The sequence below is a fragment of the Euprymna scolopes genome, chromosome 40 (genome assembly GCF_053919585.1).
Source record: "Euprymna scolopes isolate OS-2025 chromosome 40, ASM5391958v1, whole genome shotgun sequence".
Classification (NCBI taxonomy): Eukaryota; Metazoa; Mollusca; class Cephalopoda; order Sepiida; family Sepiolidae; genus Euprymna; species Euprymna scolopes.
In genome coordinates this window covers 35,375,779-35,394,447 of record NC_136521.1, presented here as the reverse complement: position 1 = coordinate 35,394,447, position 18,669 = coordinate 35,375,779, and the positions used below count along the sequence as shown (strand labels likewise).

General features: G+C 33.9%; 1 protein-coding gene across 1 annotated transcript in view; it reads right to left on the bottom strand.

Annotated features, from left to right (window-relative positions):
* Nucleotides 1-18,669, bottom strand: part of LOC145265492 (scavenger receptor cysteine-rich domain-containing protein DMBT1-like) — a 122,877-nt gene that overhangs the window by 26,747 nt on the left and 77,461 nt on the right. The window contains exons 14-16 of the mRNA XM_080121370.1: nt 9,432-9,567; nt 6,933-7,102; nt 953-1,009 (exon numbers count right to left, since the gene is read on the bottom strand). Of these exons, the coding sequence (XP_079977496.1) occupies nt 953-1,009; nt 6,933-7,102; nt 9,432-9,567 (363 nt within the window). The remainder of the gene's footprint in view (nt 1-952; nt 1,010-6,932; nt 7,103-9,431; nt 9,568-18,669) is intronic.

Here is an 18,669-nt window from a genome sequence, read left to right as displayed (position 1 = left end):
TTTGTAGTTTATTAGTTTGGGATAAGATAACTGATAACGTCAAGCGAAATATATATATATATATATATATATATATATATATATATATATATATATATATATATATATATATATATGACTTGATCTCACTATTGTATATTAGGTTCAATATAATTTAATTGTCTCTATAATAATAAATATGTAATCTGCATGAATTATACTATCATATTTAAGCAATTTTATCCCTATAGTGGCCCTAAGAGGAGAAACCAGAATTATCCTGGAAAATCCGTTCTGTCAAAAATTTACTTTCACCATGACTAATGTTTGTACAAAATTTCTAAAAAATCCAAGGTATGATTATTGAGAAAAGTGCAAACAAACAAATAGACGAACGGATATATATATATATATATATATATATATATTTTCCAGGATATATTACATATATGTACATGCATGAGTGCGTGTTGTTCAAAGGCTAACAAATAAAGATGAAGAGTAGTATGTCTTGGTTTCGATTCTAGCGCTGATGGCACCCAAGTCATATATATATATATATATATATATATATATATATATATATATATATATATATATATATATATATATATATGACTTGATCTCACTATTGTATATTAGGTTCAATATAATAATTTAATTGTTTCTATAATAATAAATATGTAATCTGCATGAATTATACTATCATATTTAAGCATATCTTATGACCGGGCAATACCGGGCAGCCTGCTAGTATTTCATTGAAATCTTTTGAACTGCCAAAACCACCTGCTTTGCATAAACACATGCGATCGATCGTCACTTTAAAATCAAACAGTTCCAGGTTCGCTTCCACATGCAGTCACTATTTTTTTTTTCAGCAGGTGCATGCCAGTCATGGTCACTTATCTGCACTGCCATCACAGCAAGGTTTTCACTAATTCAAAATAAAATAAATTGAAAAACTACTTACCAGGGGGCGTTGTAGAAATATCTCTGGTTTTAGGTGTAAATATCTGTGGGAGAAGTGCTGTAAAATAAATTTAAAAAGAATGATTGCAGTTTAACAACCCACATTTGGAAAGGGCGCGTTAAACGATGACGAAGCAGAATATATGGAAAATCAGTAAGTGAGAGCCAAACCATCTGCAATCCTCCATTCAGTCTCAAAAGACAACGGATAGATCCTGTAAGGTCAGCTGTGTGTGAAATTGTGAGGTAAAAGTTGCGCAATCTCCAACAACACCTCTCCTGAATCAAAACTGCTTGAGTTTAGAAGTCCAGGGCGACTGGAAACATTGCGGAGACAAGCAAAAGCACATACCGTACCTGGATTTCCCAAAATGGTAACTCATTTTAGTACAGACGAAACTCAACGTTTCTTAGCTTCGGTGATCTGATAGAAACCGGAGTGTACACATGATTATGCCGTATAGACCATCTACTCTAGTTCAATTAAATAAAGGGATTAAAGTTACTGACTGTAAAGAGATAGAAACCGGTGTGTCAACATGGTTATGCCGTATAGGCCATCTACTCTAGTTCAATTAAATAAAGGGATCAAAGTTACTGACTGTAAAGAGATAGAAACCGGTGTGTACACATGATTATGCCGTATAGGCCATCTACTCTAGTTCAATTAAATAAAGGGATTAAAGTTACTGACTGTAAAGAGATAGAAACCGGTGTGTCAACATGATTATGCCGTATAGGCCATCTACTCTAGTTCAATTAAATAAAGGGATTAAAGTTACTGACTGTAAAGAGATAGAAACCGGTGTGTCAACATGATTATGCCGTATAGGCCATCTACTCTAGTTCAATTAAATAAAGGGATTAAAGTTACTGACTGTCAAGAGATAGAAACCAGTGTGTCAACATGGTTATGCCGTATAGGCCATCTACTCTAGTTCAATTAAATAAAGGGATTAAAGTTACTGACTGTAAAGAGATAGAAACCGGTGTGTCAACATGATTATGCCGTATAGGCCATCTACTCTAGTTCAATTAAATAAAGGGATTAAAGTTACTGACTGTCAAGAGATAGAAACCAGTGTGTCAACATGGTTATGCCGTATAGGCCATCTACTCTAGTTCAATTAAATAAAGGGATTAAAGTTACTGACTGTAAAGAGATAGAAACCGGTGTGTCAACATGATTATGCCGTATAGGCCATCTACTCTAGTTCAATTAAATAAAGGGATTAAAGTTACTGACTGTAAAGAGATAGAAACCAGTGTGTCAACATGGTTATGCCGTATAGGCCATCTACTCTAGTTCAATTAAATAAAGGGATTAAAGTTACTGACTGTCAAGAGATAGAAACCAGTGTGTCAACATGGTTATGCCGTATAGGCCATCTACTCTAGTTCAATTAAATAAAGGGATTAAAGTTACTGACTGTAAAGAGATAGAAACCGGTGTGTCAACATGATTATGCCGTATAGGCCATCTACTCTAGTTCAATTAAATAAAGGGATTAAAGTTACTGACTGTCAAGAGATAGAAACCAGTGTGTCAACATGGTTATGCCGTATAGGCCATCTACTCTAGTTCAATTAAATAAAGGGATTAAAGTTACTGACTGTAAAGAGATAGAAACCGGTGTGTCAACATGATTATGCCGTATAGGCCATCTACTCTAGTTCAATTAAATAAAGGGATTAAAGTTACTGACTGTCAAGAGATAGAAACCAGTGTGTCAACATGGTTATGCCGTATAGGCCATCTACTCTAGTTCAATTAAATAAAGGGATTAAAGTTACTGACTGTAAAGAGATAGAAACCGGTGTGTCAACATGATTATGCCGTATAGGCCATCTACTCTAGTTCAATTAAATAAAGGGATCAAAGTTACTGACTGTCAAGAGATAGAAACCGGTGCGTCAACATGATTATGCCGTATAGGCCATCTACTCTAGTTCAATTAAATAAAGGGATCAAAGTTACTAACTGTAAAGAGATAGAAACCAGTGTGTCAACATGATTATGCCGTATAGGCCATCTACTCTAGTTCAATTAAATAAAGGGATTAAAGTTACTGACTGTCAAGAGATAGAAACCAGTGTGTCAACATGGTTATACCGTATAGGCCATCTACTCTAGTTCAATTAAATAAAGGGATTAAAGTTACTGACTGTCAAGAGATAGAAACCAGTGTGTCAACATGATTATGCCGTATAGGCCATCTACTCTAGTTCAATTAAATAAAGGGATTAAAGTTACTGACTGTAAAGAGATAGAAACCGGTGTGTCAACATGATTATGCCGTATAGGCCATCTACTCTAGTTCAATTAAATAAAGGGATTAAAGTTACTGACTGTAAAGAGATAGAAACCGGTGTGTTAACATGATTATGCCGTATAGGCCATCTACTCTAGTTAAATTAAATAAAGGGATTAAAGTTACTGACTGTAAAGAGATAGAAACCGGTGTGTCAACATGATTATGCCGTATAGGCCATCTACTCTAGTTCAATTAAATAAAGGGATCAAAGTAACTGACTGTAAAGAGATAGAAACCGGTGTGTCAACATGATTATGCCGTATAGGCCATCTACTCTAGTTCAATTAAATAAAGGGATTAAAGTTACTGACTGTAAACAGATAGAAACCAGTGTGTCAACATGATTATGCCGTATAGGCCATCTACTCTAGTTCAATTAAATAAAGGGATCAAAGTTACTGACTGTAAAGAGATAGAAACCGGTGTGTCAACATGATTATGCCGTATAGGCCATCTACTCTAGTTCAATTTAATAAAGGGATTAAAGTTACTGACTGTAAAGAGATAGAAACCGGTGTGTCAACATGATTATGCCGTATAGGCCATCTACTCTAGTTCAATTAAATAAAGGGATCAAAGTTACTGACTGTAAAGAGATAGAAACCAGTGTGTCAACATGATTATGCCGTATAGGCCATCTACTCTAGTTCAATTAAATAAAGGGATTAAAGTTACTGACTGTAAAGAGATAGAAACCGGTGTGTCAACATGATTATGCCGTATAGGCCATCTACTCTAGTTCAATTAAATAAAGGGATCAAAGTTACTGACTGTAAAGAGATAGAAACCGGTGTGTCAACATGATTATGCCGTATAGGCCATCTACTCTAGTTCAATTAAATAAAGGGATTAAAGTTACTGACTGTAAAGAGATAGAAACCGGTGTGCCAACATGATTATGCCGTATAGGCCATCTACTCTAGTTCAATTAAATAAAGGGATTAAAGTTACTGACTGTCAAGAGATAGAAACCGGTGTGTCAACATGATTATTCCGTATAGGCCATCTACTCTAGTTCAATTAAATAAAGGGATTAAAGTTACTGACTGTAAAGAGATAGAAACCGGTGTGTCAACATGATTATGCCGTATAGGCCATCTACTCTAGTTCAATTAAATAAAGGGATTAAAGTTACTGACTGTCAAGAGATAGAAACCGGTGTGTCAACATGATTATGCCGTATAGGCCATCTACTCTAGTTCAATTAAATAAAGGGATTAAAGTTACTGACTGTAAAGAGATAGAAACCGGTGTGTCAACATGATTATGCCGTATAGGCCATCTACTCTAGTTCAATTAAATAAAGGGATTAAAGTTACTGACTGTAAAGAGATAGAAACCGGTGTGCCAACATGATTATGCCGTATAGGCCATCTACTCTAGTTCAATTAAATAAAGGGATTAAAGTTACTGACTGTCAAGAGAGAGAAACCGGTGTGTCAACATGATTATGCCGTATAGGCCATCTACCCTAGTTCAATTAAATAAAGGGATTAAAGTTACTGACTGTAAAGAGATAGAAACCGGTGTGTCAACATGGTTATGCCGTATAGGCCATCTACTCTAGTTCAATTAAATAAAGGGATTAAAGTTACTGACTGTAAAGAGATAGAAACCGTTGTGTTAACATGGTTATGCCGTATAGGCCATCTACTCTAGTTCAATTAAATAAAGGGATCAAAGTTACTGACTGTAAAGAGATAGAAACCGGTGTGTCAACATGATTATGCCGTATAGGCCATCTACTCTAGTTTAATTAAATAAAGGGATTAAAGTTACTGACTGTAAAGAGATAGAAACCGGTGTGTCAACATGGTTATGCCGTATAGGCCATCTACTCTAGTTCAATTAAATAAAGGGATTAAAGTTACTGACTGTCAAGAGAGAGAAACCGGTGTGTCAACATGATTATGCTGTATAGGCCATCTACTCTAGTTCAATTAAATAAAGGGATTAAAGTTACTGACTGTAAAGAGATAGAAACCGGTGTGTCAACATGATTATGCCGTATAGGCCATCTACTCTAGTTCAATTAAATAAAGGGATTAAAGTTACTGACTGTAAAGAGATAGAAACCGGTGTGTCAACATGGTTATGCAGTATAGGCCATCTACTCTAGTTCAATTTAATAAAGGGATGAGAACATTCTTATTAACTGTATATAAAGAAATAAAATGTATAATAATTTTTTTCAGCAAATGTTGATTGAAAATCAATTTTTTTATGCATGGAAAGTACAAGGTGCCTCTTATATTAAGGTTAATCTCCTCTTTGGTTTTCTTGTTTGGTAACCGAGAGAATCCGTCTGCCAAGGTCATCTCTTTGTTTGGGTGATAGATGATGCTCAGGTCATACGAGGTGCTTTCAATAAGTTTCCAGACTTTTTCGTATAGGCACTTTTATTGATAGTACATGCATGAAACTCAAGATCCCTTCGAAGTAATCTCCTCCGGCTGCAATGCACTTGTTGTACCGTTCCAACAACTTATTAAAGGCCCCATGGAAGTCCTCTTGTGTGAGCATGTCAATGACCCTCGTCACAGCCTCTTTAATCTTCTCAATTGTCTCATAATGACAGCCTCTAAGGCTTTCTTTGAGCTTAGAGAATAACCAAAAGTCACAGGAAGCAAGGTCTGGACTATAGAGAGGGTGGGGAACTGTTTTTATGCCCATCTTAGTCATGACAACATCTTTCTTTCTGGTCTTCTCTGAGCACTCTTGGGACAAACTTCCTGCAAATCTTCTGCATCTTCAGTTCATCGCAAATAATTATGTGTACAGTTCTTACACTGATATCAGACGTATTGTCTCTATAGACACACGACGATCCTTATCCATTAAATTCTTTATTTTACCAATCAACTCTGGTGTTCTGACTTCCTTACTCCGCCCACACCTTTTATTATCCCTCACAGACTCCTGGCTGTCCCTGGATCTCTTCTGCCACTAAACAACTGAGGCTAGATTTATGCAAAAGCAGTCTATAACATTCCATGCGTTTCTGTGGCATTTTTTCTAAGTTTAAAACAGAATTTTATTTCATAGTATTCTTCAAAAGTGTCCTCACGTCCAGGTTACATTTTTTAAATTCACCAGCTGTGGCAATCTCTTCTGCCAGTGGATAGGGAAGTATAATGTCTCACAAGTCGTAGCTAAATATAATAATGTGTGTTGGTTGTTTTTGTTTTACGGCATATAAACCCTTTTCAGGTTATTTAATGCCGAATTAAAAGATTTTGAAGAAAAAAATTTTAATAGAAGATATTTCTTGTTTTCAAGTTGGTTTCTATTTAACCCAAAGTTGGGACCCTAACAGGTACTACCACTCCGGGTCAGAGTGGACCTGGGAGCAGTGGCAATTAAAGGGTGGCTCCACACTCCCCAAAGCCCGCAAGCTGGAGCCTCACCACTGGATATAGTTTAAGGTCATATCCAGGACCATTAAATATAATAAAAAAATAAGTGCAATCACAAAACACAACGGTACAATTAACTCTGACCTCGCGTCATCCATTTCTCCCATGATCGGGGCACCTGAAATTAATGAAGAAATCCTAGAATTTGAAGAATTGATGAGTGATGACGCCGATAGTAAAAAGAAAGAAAGAAAGAAAGAAGAAGAAGAAGAAGAAGAAGAAGAAGAAGAAGAAGAAGAAGAAGAGTTACCATTTGAGCAAATAACACTGACATCCTCATCGTGGGTGCAGTCATGTCGACCCCATCCATGACTCCGACACGAAAATAATGACGATTCATAACCAAAACAATTGAGATCGTCCAGCCAGATCTGTCCGTTGCCTCTGCCAAACAAAGCCGATGTCCGTGGTGTGCCAGTTCTGAAATACGCAAAACCAGATACTCGTAAGGTCTGTCTAATGAGTGTCACTGACCAACAGAATATTTTTTTGTTCTAACTTGTTTTACAGACCAACAAAATATTTTTTTAAAGTGTGAGAGACCAACAAAATACTTTTTCAAACTTAGGTCTGACAGAGCATCGAAATGGCATTTTAAATTTAAGCATGACAAACGGTAATGCTATTTCGGACAGAAATATAAGCATGACAAACAAATAAATAAAATGCTATACAAAATTTTAGCATGACATATCAACAAAAATGGTATTCAAATTTTAACATGACATCTCAACAAAAATGATATTTCAAATTTTATCATGACATCCCAACAAAAATATTTCAAATTTTAGCATGACATCTCAACAAAAATGATATTTCAAATTTTAGCATGACATCTCAACAAAAATGATATTTCAAATTTTAGCATGACATCTCAACAAAAATGATATTTCAAATTTTAACATGACATCTCAACAAAAATGATATTTCAAATTTTAGCATGACATCTCAACAAAAATGATATTTCAAATATTAACATGACATCTCAACAAAAATGATATTTCAAATTTGAGTATGACATAGCAACGGAAATGATATTTTGTCGAAACATAGATTGATCCATTTAGGGTCTTTTTGTGTTTAACACTGGTCAATAACAAATTTGTTGTTTGCGTTCAGCTGATTGAGGACGAATCTGATGCGCTGAATCTAAGAATTATATTGGTTTTGCTCAATCAGATCAAGTTTTAGAGCTATGGCCAAATTTTTTTGTTTTGTTTTTGTTTTTTGTTTTTTTACGTTTTTTATTCACATGTATGTATATGTATATGTGTGGAGCATTCACATGTATGTATATGTATATGTGTGGAGCATGTGTGGAGCATTTAAGAAGTTATTGGGGGTAAAATGCCTGAAAGATTTATTTTTGAATTTCATAGTACATCGGCGATGTCAGTAGACATTTTCCCTGTAAACTTTAAGGACTTTAAGTCATTTTCAAATTTCTGCTGATTCCTAAAAATTTCGTTTACGTGTTCTATTCCAGCAGATCCAATGAAAAATGTACTTATGAATTTCATAAAGGATCTTATCATCACTATTATTATTATTATTATTATTATTATTATTATTATTATTATTATTATTAATCCTACTTTTATTAATAATATTAGCATGGGTGCCCGGCGTTGCCCGGGTGTTTGGAGGTGTGGGTTGAGCAAAAAAAAAAAAAGTGGTAGTAAGAAGGCAAGCTCGAACTCGTACCGCGAAGGAGAAAAAGAACAGGGGAAAAAAACTGGCGTCGTTGCTGTTACGACCACCGCCAAACCGGAAGTGACGTAGGTTTAAATTAAGGTTAGACAATCGGAAAGAAGGGATGACTTTCGAAAATATCGGTGAAAAAAGCGACCCCCTCCCTGTAGAAAAGTGTGCAGTTGAGGGTGAAGAAATTAATGTTTTTAGCCAATTTTTCGGTATTTGTCGTCTGAAGGGTCAAGCTTCAAGCGATTCTTGTGAAAATCCGTCGCCTCTGTCGAAAGTTTTAGGCAGACATGCAAACATACATACATACACTTATATATTGGTAGCTCAAATTTTCAACCCAAACCGATTAAAAAGCTTGCCCTATCTCTGAATACGTTTTATGTAAAATTTCAAATGTTTAGACCAGAAATTGTCTGAGTAATTTGGTAGAGACCGCAAAGCTCAATTTTTTTTTTAAACTTTGACTCCTATTATGACCCCTTAACATTTATTGTTTTGGGCTCAAATCAAGTTAATAAGTTAGATCCATATCGAAGGAACCTATATCTAAAATTTCAAGTGTTAAGACACAAAATTGGCGGAGGAGTTTGGTAGAGTTCTCAAAGGTCAAATCGTTAAACTTTGACCCCTTAACAGCCAAATTTCTGGCCGAAAACTGATTACAAAGATTTCCCCAAATCTCCATACCTTGTATATCAAATTTCGAGTCTGTAGACTGAAAATTGGCAGAGTTCTTGCGTAGGGAAATGTACACACACACAGACATACACACAGACACACACAGACACGTTCACTTTTATAGAGATAGATAGATAGATAGATAGATAGATAGATAGATAGATAGATAGATTTTATACAATAAATGTTTTGGTTTTCAAATAATTTTCTGTTCGGAAAAAATTATTGTTTGTTAGTTATTTGCCGTGTTACTTGACCAATAAGAAATTGGAGTTACCCCTAACAATGGCCGCCGTCCGCATACTGCAGAAGTGCCAAAATAGAAAAATAAAACAATCTTTTCAAAGACAAGTGATATCATACTTACTGATACCCTAACATGCGACAAGCAACTTTTGCATCTCTGATGTCAAACTCGTCGTCACAAATCGTCCCCCAGATGTTGTTGTAACGAATTTCTAGACGACCGGCGTACTCCGTACCTCCGACCAAACGGATGTTTACTAAAAAAAAAAAAAAAGATTGAGAAAAAACAGATAGAGAAAAAAAAACAGATTGAAAAAACAGATTGAAAAAACAGATTGAAAAAACAGATAGAGAAAAGATAAAACGAGACAAAAGTTTTACAAAATAGTTGCGTAGCATTTTTTCATCTATATAATAAAGTAAAATCAGGTAACTTTATGAATAATAAGTCAATTGTAGAAATTGTCGGGTTGTGATAAAAAAAAATGTGAAAATTAAAAATATATTCTATATTCGAGCCTATATTTAGTTTAGTAACAAGCACTTCCTGATATTCACTGGTAATTTTCTTTAACTAATCATTTCCTTGAAATCGATGGGTTTGTTTTCAAATACGGATAATGCAAATCGCATCCAAAAACGATCAACGAGTAAGTACTTAATCGAACCTTTTATTTTATTCATTGGGTTTGTTTTACAATTCACAAAAAAGTTATATATATATATATATATATATATATATATATATATATATATATATATATATTCAAAATGGGGGGGGATGCCAATATTTTGCCGATCCTGGTAAAATAACAAATTTACAATTCATAAAAAAGTTATATATATATATATATATATATATATATATATATATATATATATATATATATATATATATATATATATATATATAACAAATAAATGTTATGTGAGGAATTTTATTCATTGGGTTTGTTTTACAATTCACAAAAAAGTTATATATATATATATATATATATATATATATATATATATATATATATAACAAATAAATGTTATGTGAGGAATTTTATTCATTGGGTTTGTTTTAGAAGTCATAAAAAAGTTTTTAATAAAAAACAAATATATAACAAATAAATGTTATGTGAGAAATTCCAGTTACAATGCCATTTCATGTTTTAAGCCGCCTACGTACATTTCTTGTAGGCAGCCTGTGATTGGTCAATTTGTATGGGCCAAGATAATTACTTGGCGCCTTTTTGTAAACATCCATTTTATTTTTCAGTCTACGAAAAAAACACCCGGCAAGAGAGACTCACCAAAAGTCGGCTCCAAGAAGAATGCCTGATCGAGAATGGAGCCGCAACAATGTTTTCATGTTTATATCACTTAAATGTTTGGTGAAAAAGGATTTGAAATCTCTACAAGCAGAGACACCTTTATATTTTGCCGAGGATATCCTAATTAGAGGATGGCATCATTTGAACATTTTCATCATGTTTATATCAGCTAAATGTTTGAACTTTTCTCAATTCAATTAGTCCCAAGAGACTCGATTTATGCCTAATTAAAGGCACCAGAACTCTTGCCGAGGACACCATGAATTAGCATGGACCTTTTCGAAGGAAAACCACGCTACCATTTCAACAAAAGGAGTTAACTACTGGCTCCCAATTTGGGACGCAAAACTGACCCACCGCTTTGCAAGGACTGTACCAGGACCAATAAATTTGAGTTTAAAGGTATGGTTTTGTAATTGTGGAATTATTTTTGCGTCAGCCAGGGAGTATTGAGTTTGTGAGATTAATTTCTCACAGTTATCGAACGCAAGATAAGATACTTTTCTATCTAACTGGTAAACGTTGTTTTTTTATGGATAGCATCTAGGGGCAAATAACTCTAAAAAAAGTTTTAGAAAAAGGTCGCTGTTGGAAATATTAATTCCAAAATAAATTAAATTAAATATATTATCAATATAATTGTTATTTAAAATTTATTAAATAACAATTTTAAATAGAATACTTAAAATAACTCTCTCACTAAAAACATTAGCGAAGATACCACTATTTAGTAAAATCCATTTTTCTTAATGTCATATGCAAATAAAGGCCAAATTTGGCCTTAAAAAGCCAATCTGCCAAATCTCTTGATCTCTTAATTGTATATTTTTCCAAGTATCATACTATATATATAAATAAATGAAAGATTAGAGTATGACACGTTTTCTATATATTAATCAAATTGTGAACAAACAAACAAACAGACAGGAATACGAATTTATATATGTATATATATATATATATGCGTGTGTGTCTGTGTGTATATATATATATATATATATATATATATATAAATATATATATATATATTATATATATATATGCGTGTGTGTCTGTGTCTATATATATATTATATTATATATATATATATATATATATATATATATATATATATATATATATATACCAACCTCCCTATATTTAGAACGGCTTTCGGAATAAACACCCCCTTTTGTAGTTGGGAAGGGGTTGGTCATTTTATGTATTTTTGACATTTTATGTATTTATATTTCCCAGCAAATTATGTTTGTGGCGTATTTCCGTTAACAAATAATTAAAAGTATTTAAATTCCACTCAGGTACCGTTCAAATATACATAAAAGCAAACTACCATTGTGTTTTGGTTTGTGAACTACGTGGGTTTATAAATAAAAGCAAAACATTTAAAATTAATTATTTGCCTTGCAAGTCCATAGGTGCAAAAATATGTTAAAAAATTAAGCAACCCCCATGGATAAGTGCAAATATCACCTAGTACCGTGTCGAGCAAACAAAAAAAAGGAATAAAAAAAAAGAAAGAAAAAGTTATCGGCAATTCCAAGGTGTGAACCCAGAACGCGGAACATGAAACGCTAAGTGGAAAAGGTGCAGAGAAAAAGTAAATGCTTTGAGAGAGTCGACCACGATAAATTGTCACTTTAATTGGCTTCGAATATAATGCGTGAATGAATTAGTGACCTAAATTATAGTGTAACACAACTGATCTCTCTATCCATCTATCTCTCCCACTCACTCCCACTCTCTGTATCGCTCTATCTCTAACTGCCCCTCTCTACTTCTCAGCCAATCAGCTGGGCCGGATTACGTCTAGGAAGAAATTATTATTTGTGCAGATGAAAAATGGTAAGAGTATGCGATGTGTATGAATTCAGTTGCTATTTAATGACGGCGTAGGCACAGAAAGTAGGAAAAAGTATAAATTCATGCGATGAAAAATGGGTTTGTAAGAGGACGTTGGAATAAGGAGCAAAATTGGAAATACTTCCTCTGTAGATGATGATGATGATGATGATGATGATGATGATGATGATGATGATGACGACGATGCCGCTCCTAAGAATAAATGTAATGTTTTAATATTACATTTTATTTGTCTCAAATGTCGTTCTATACTTAAATTAGGTAATGGCTAATAGTCTAAACATAATAAATTTGTATGTGTCATCTGTTGTTGTAAATTTGCAGTATTTTGGTCCAGAGGGGGGGGGGAACTGTGCCTCTTTATATATATATATATATATATATATATATATATATATATATATATATATATTAGTGTTGTGCCGATGAATCGGAATCGGAATCGGGAATCGGTTAAATCGGTAATTTTCGGGGAATCGGAATCGGCATCGGAATCGGAAAAATTTGTGTATAATTTCCGATTCCAAAATCGATTCTTTGAATATTTTTCAAAAGTTAATTTTCAATTGCTTGTACCGATTATAAATATTTATTTCTTTTAAACTATTAGTAAAACTAAACTCTATAGATCTACGTACTCGTTATAGAATGAAGTTCTCATAACAAAATCACGTAATTTCATTAAATAGTTTTTGTTTTACGCTCCCTTGATTAATTATCGCAGTTCTTTTAGGAAGATTCCGAATTTCCCAAATCGTTTTTACGGCATAAAATAAAAACTATTTGATGAAATTACGTGATTTTTTTATGAGAACTTCATTCCATAACGAGTACGTAGAATATATATATTTTTTTATTTTTCGTTTTTTAACATAGTGTAAACTGCACAAGCACCCTTTTTTAATACGTGAAGACAGTTTAGAGCTTCATCCTAGATCTAAAAATAATTTGGTTTTTAGTGGGTTTACAAATATCGTCCAAAAGTAGAATTTCAATGAGGGGGGACTTTTAAATGTAAATATAATTTCTTTTTCAATCTGAAAAATTTCTAAATGTTTTCTCTTTATCTATTTTGTCCAGACTTTGATAAATTCATTGTGAGATATTCATGTATATTTTTAACTTTTCCGAAACCCGAGAAAAATGCGACGGTGTCAGACAATGTGGCTCCAGGAAAATAAAATAAAACTCTATTCGTTTGAAATCTTTTCATATTAAACTCCTTGAGAAATTTGGCAAGTGGGTGTGAAAAAGTATTGTTGTCGAAACCAACGGCATCGAAGGTGTTAATTACCCCATAATACTTTCAACTCAACTTTTGAGTGAGATTGGCGGGCTTCAGCGAGGCATATATATATATATATATATATATATATATATATATATATATATATATATATATATATATATATATATATATATATATATATATATATCACGGAGGCCTCGGCTTCAGACGGCATTGGCGCCGTCGTAGCAATCCTTAAGTATAAACATAAACAATACCGGCAGAATCAAAGAAAATCACACTGGAAGCATATTTCAAATTAAATCAAAGGCCAAGCCTTTTCAAAATTTTGCCCATTCCTTGTTGGTCCCCCCCCCCCCGATTTATCGGAGAGGGACTATAGTTTTCAGTGGCGTTCGTCCGTTCGTCCGGATGATTCCCGGATAACCGTCCATTACTTTTTTCTGAAATTTTGCCACAAGTTGTACTCCAATACGTAGATGTGCACAACATCGAGTTTTTTTTAAAGAAAACTCTCGTTGCTCCCCCAGGGGCTGAAAAGGGGTCAAAAATGCCCAAAATGGCAAAAATGACACTTTTGTCCCCATCACTTTTTTCCCGTCCATTAGATTTTACTGAAACTTTTCCAAAATGTGAAGGCAATTGTTGCAAATGTAAATTCAGTATCGCTGACCCTGGCAAAACTCTGGTTTGCGCCCCCCGGGAACTTTTAGGGCTAAAAACCACCCCTTTTTTAGGCTCTTTTTTCATATTTGTCTAAAATGTGATTATGTATCTCTATTTAGTGTTTTTTTATGGTGCTGAACTCAAATTTACATGTCTTAAGGCCTGAAACATAGCCGTTTGTCCATTTTTACAAGTAATCAGCTCCCCCATGGGGGCAAAAGAGGTAAAAAAATACCTCAAAATGACTCTAAATAGACAAAATTGACATATTTTTCAGAATAACTTTTCATCCATTCATTAGATTTTTCTGAAACTTGGCAAAACCATGGGCATACCTGATATACACCTGATGGAAGTATCACTGACCCTGGGAAAAATCAGAGTCACAAGCCCTGGAGGTTTTAGGGCTAATATTGGGTGTGGAGCAAAAGTTGAACTTAGTCATTTTTCTGAAAACCTTTGAAAATTTTTTTTTCACTCAAAATTGTTTTTTTATCAATTATGTATCACTTTTTTTATCACTTTATTCGATCCCCCCTCCTCACATAGAGGGGAACCATGCATGCACGGCTTGTTATATTTGTCAATACCGATTGCCGAGTGAGGGAGCAGCAAACATACCGACAAAACCCAACACTTTTATATTCTACTTTTCATTTAATTAGCAATAATGTTTGATATTATTTTTCTGGGCAAAATATTTCTTTAATTTTAGACAATTCTTTCGCTACATTGAAAATAAACTGCATTCTTCTAAAGGTTACCTAGCGAATTTTCGCAAAGTTTCAATTTTTGTTTTGTTTATTTTACGCATATAAAATAAGTTTAGATCTTCTTTAGTTTTACTAATAGTTTAAAAGAAAGAAATATTTATAATCGGAACAAACAATTGAAAATGAACTTTTTAAAAATATTAAAAGAATCGATTTGGGAATCGGAAATTAGGCACAAATTTTTCCGATTCCAATACCGATTCCGATACCCCCAAAATTACCGATTTATCCGATTCCCGATTCCGATTAATCGACACAACACTAATATAAAACGATTAGGAATTTAAAATAGACGGTCAGTTTCACAAATAAATATAACGTAACATGAGCTGTAGTGTGTTACCAATTTTAAATTATGTGCGCTTATTGGGAATAGGGTGTCTACTTTTTAAGCGATTACACATGGTTTTACAACGTTGCAAACCGAACTTAATTTAGTGGGAAACACTTTAGTTAATATCCATAAAGAATTAGGATGGCCAGAAATGATGATCATTTTACGTTAAATTTATATTCGAAACTGATCTTACACTCTAAATTCTAAATGATCACTTTTCTTTCCGCCAATTAAAAAAATGTTCTAACACGTAATCTATAAAAGTAATATTTCATTTTGGAATAGGGATTTAGCTGCGAGAGAAAGCACAGAAAGCTCACGCAATCTCACGTTAAAAATGGTTTTCATAATAGTAATATTATTATTTAGAAATTCGTTCGTAACAATGAGATTTGGCTTTGCTAAGTGGCGTTGTTAAATATATTGTTCTTACATCGTTTTCTTATTTTGCCTACCAATCTTCGAATATTTTCCACTATTCATGTAAGTAGCATGTTATACAGTAAATACGAACTGGTACAATATAGCTTTGTTTTAAAATCAAAATAAATGTTTTGTTGTGTTACAATTTTTAATCAATTACAAGGCAAACATTTGAGATAAAATATACGCGGACATTAATCAGGGGTTTATGTAATAATTTGAAAATTTACGAAAAAACAAACAAAAAAAATCTCTAATTAAATATGTATAAATTTTACAAGAATCGGAATCGGAATCGGGAATCGGATCGGAATCGGAAATTTTGAACGGAATCGGAATCGGAATCGGAATCGGGAAAAATTTTGGCATCGTCCCATCACTAATATATATATATATATATATATATACGTATAGGTATACGAAATGTTTAAAAATATTTTCTAAATATATTTTTCAGATCTATTTATCCCCTCTCTCTCCCTTTCTGAACAAAAACTGCTAATCTTATATATATATATATGGGGAGAGAGAAAAACAGATATAATATCTTTTTAAAGATTAACAGTTTTTGTTCAGAAAGGGAGAGAGAGGGGATAAATAGATATGAAAAATATATTTAGAAAATATTTTTAAACATTTCGTATACCTATACGTATATATATATATATATATATATATATATATATATATATATATATATATATATATATATATATATATATATATATATACTTATTTACTATAATGATAGATAGATAGATAGATAGATAGATAGATAGATAGATAGATAGATAGATAGATAGATAGATATTTCTGCCGCTTGAAGATAATTCTGCTGCTTGAATCGTTCGCCTCAATCTTGATCGAATCGATCACGTGATGTGTTTGTCTCCGGGCAGTGTTTTTGCTTTTCGGTGCCTCGATAAAGTTATGTATGACAGCGTCGAACGGTTTAATTAGTCGGGCCGCTTGCATCAATAATAAATTGTGTTTGGGACGAACTATATTTCTTCATACTTTTTAATATATTGTATTCTCCGTGTACCAATCTCATTCTTCTAGCCTCTTCATCTTCCTGAAAGATTCATTTGATATCATTCGCATTGCCGCATGTTTACATACACACAAAAAAACACACACGCGCGTGCGCGCGCGCACACACATACACAAAGATCTATTTGATATTGACAATATGATATATATAATTGCTTCAAACTGGTCTTGTATAAGAGAGTCATTATTGAGGTCATGAGATTAATTAAGAATGCGACCTCACATCTTTGAAGTCAGCTTGAAAGTCAGCACCAAAATGTACCTGGATATGCCGAAGAGTGTGGTGAACCCCTGGTGCAATCAGGGGGTCGTTGACTGAACCTGGGTGTGGCAGCAGGACTTAGCACTGGTCCACATGTCCAAAAAGTCTCAGGCTTGGCTCCAGAAGAAGTGCTACGACTTTGTACCCTTCTTTCACTGCCTTTCACCCTCCTCCATCTTGACCCCCGCTATCCTACTTCGCTTGGTCATACGTCGAGAACATCATCAACATGATCTCCCACAACACCGCAGCCAACCTGATCACTGCCACCCACCGAGTATTTACCGAGCTCCAGCCAGCGCTTGTGGAAATGTAACCTCTAACGTTATAAGTACCTGGTTTGGAATGAAAAAGATGGCACTTAACTTCCGTTTACCTAACTAAGGTAATCTCTTTACTTCCCATCCATTAATTATTCCAACTATCGCTAATTAGTTCTACCCAAATAAGGGCCTTCATTGTATGACAACATTTTTGATTGGGTTAAAATTAAACATTTTTGCATTTACTGTGTTTGTTTTATGATTACTTTCACAGAATGTCCTCTGATGAACCTAACACACTTGTATCCACATACACTGGACCCGACAGAGTAGCAGCAAAATCCCTCCCCTTTACTGTAAAAGTTCTTAGATACGAAAAGATTTTCTTCTCATAGTACTTCTTTCCTCGAACTGCCCCTCTTTAGAATTCTCTCCCTGCTTTGTTTTGCCCGTTCCGTGCATGGAAAAAGATTTTAACTACAAATTGACCACAAATCTTTATTAACAACTTATGATTCGAGGAAGGGGTTGCCTACACACTCGGCGGCCATATTACAGAGATACGGAATCATACTCCTAAATTATAACTACCGATGGGGTATTTCCCATAACTACCGATGGGGTATTTCCCATCTTCAAAAATCAGTTATGTGGAGAGACTATCTAAATTGATAGCAAAACCTGTTCAACTCTTTGAGAACACGATAATTTAATTTCTACAAACGAAAACTGAAGTTAAAAAAAACATATTGTGCATTATCATAAGTGACACCCGGAGAAATAAAGATGATGAACGATGGTTTTTATAAAAAATGATGATGAACGATGGTTTTTATAAAAAATATAAAATAGGGCATCATAATCTTGCTGGCCAATTCCCCGCTTAGATAAATCTGGTCCTTATCATGGTGGCCTCTAGGTTTCAGTGGCAGTATGCTTTGGGGTTAGAGGCTTGACAATAATAAAAAAAATGATTAACTTTATGGGAAATGCTGTGTGGAACTACTTGTATATTTCTTCTTCCTGTGTCGTGGCATGTTGATGCCGTAGATGAAATCATGGTTAGTGTTCTCCATAGACTTTGGTCCATTGCTTGTGCTCGGTATCCGATGGCACTGTTGACACCCATTGCCCTGCACATCCAGTCTAATATC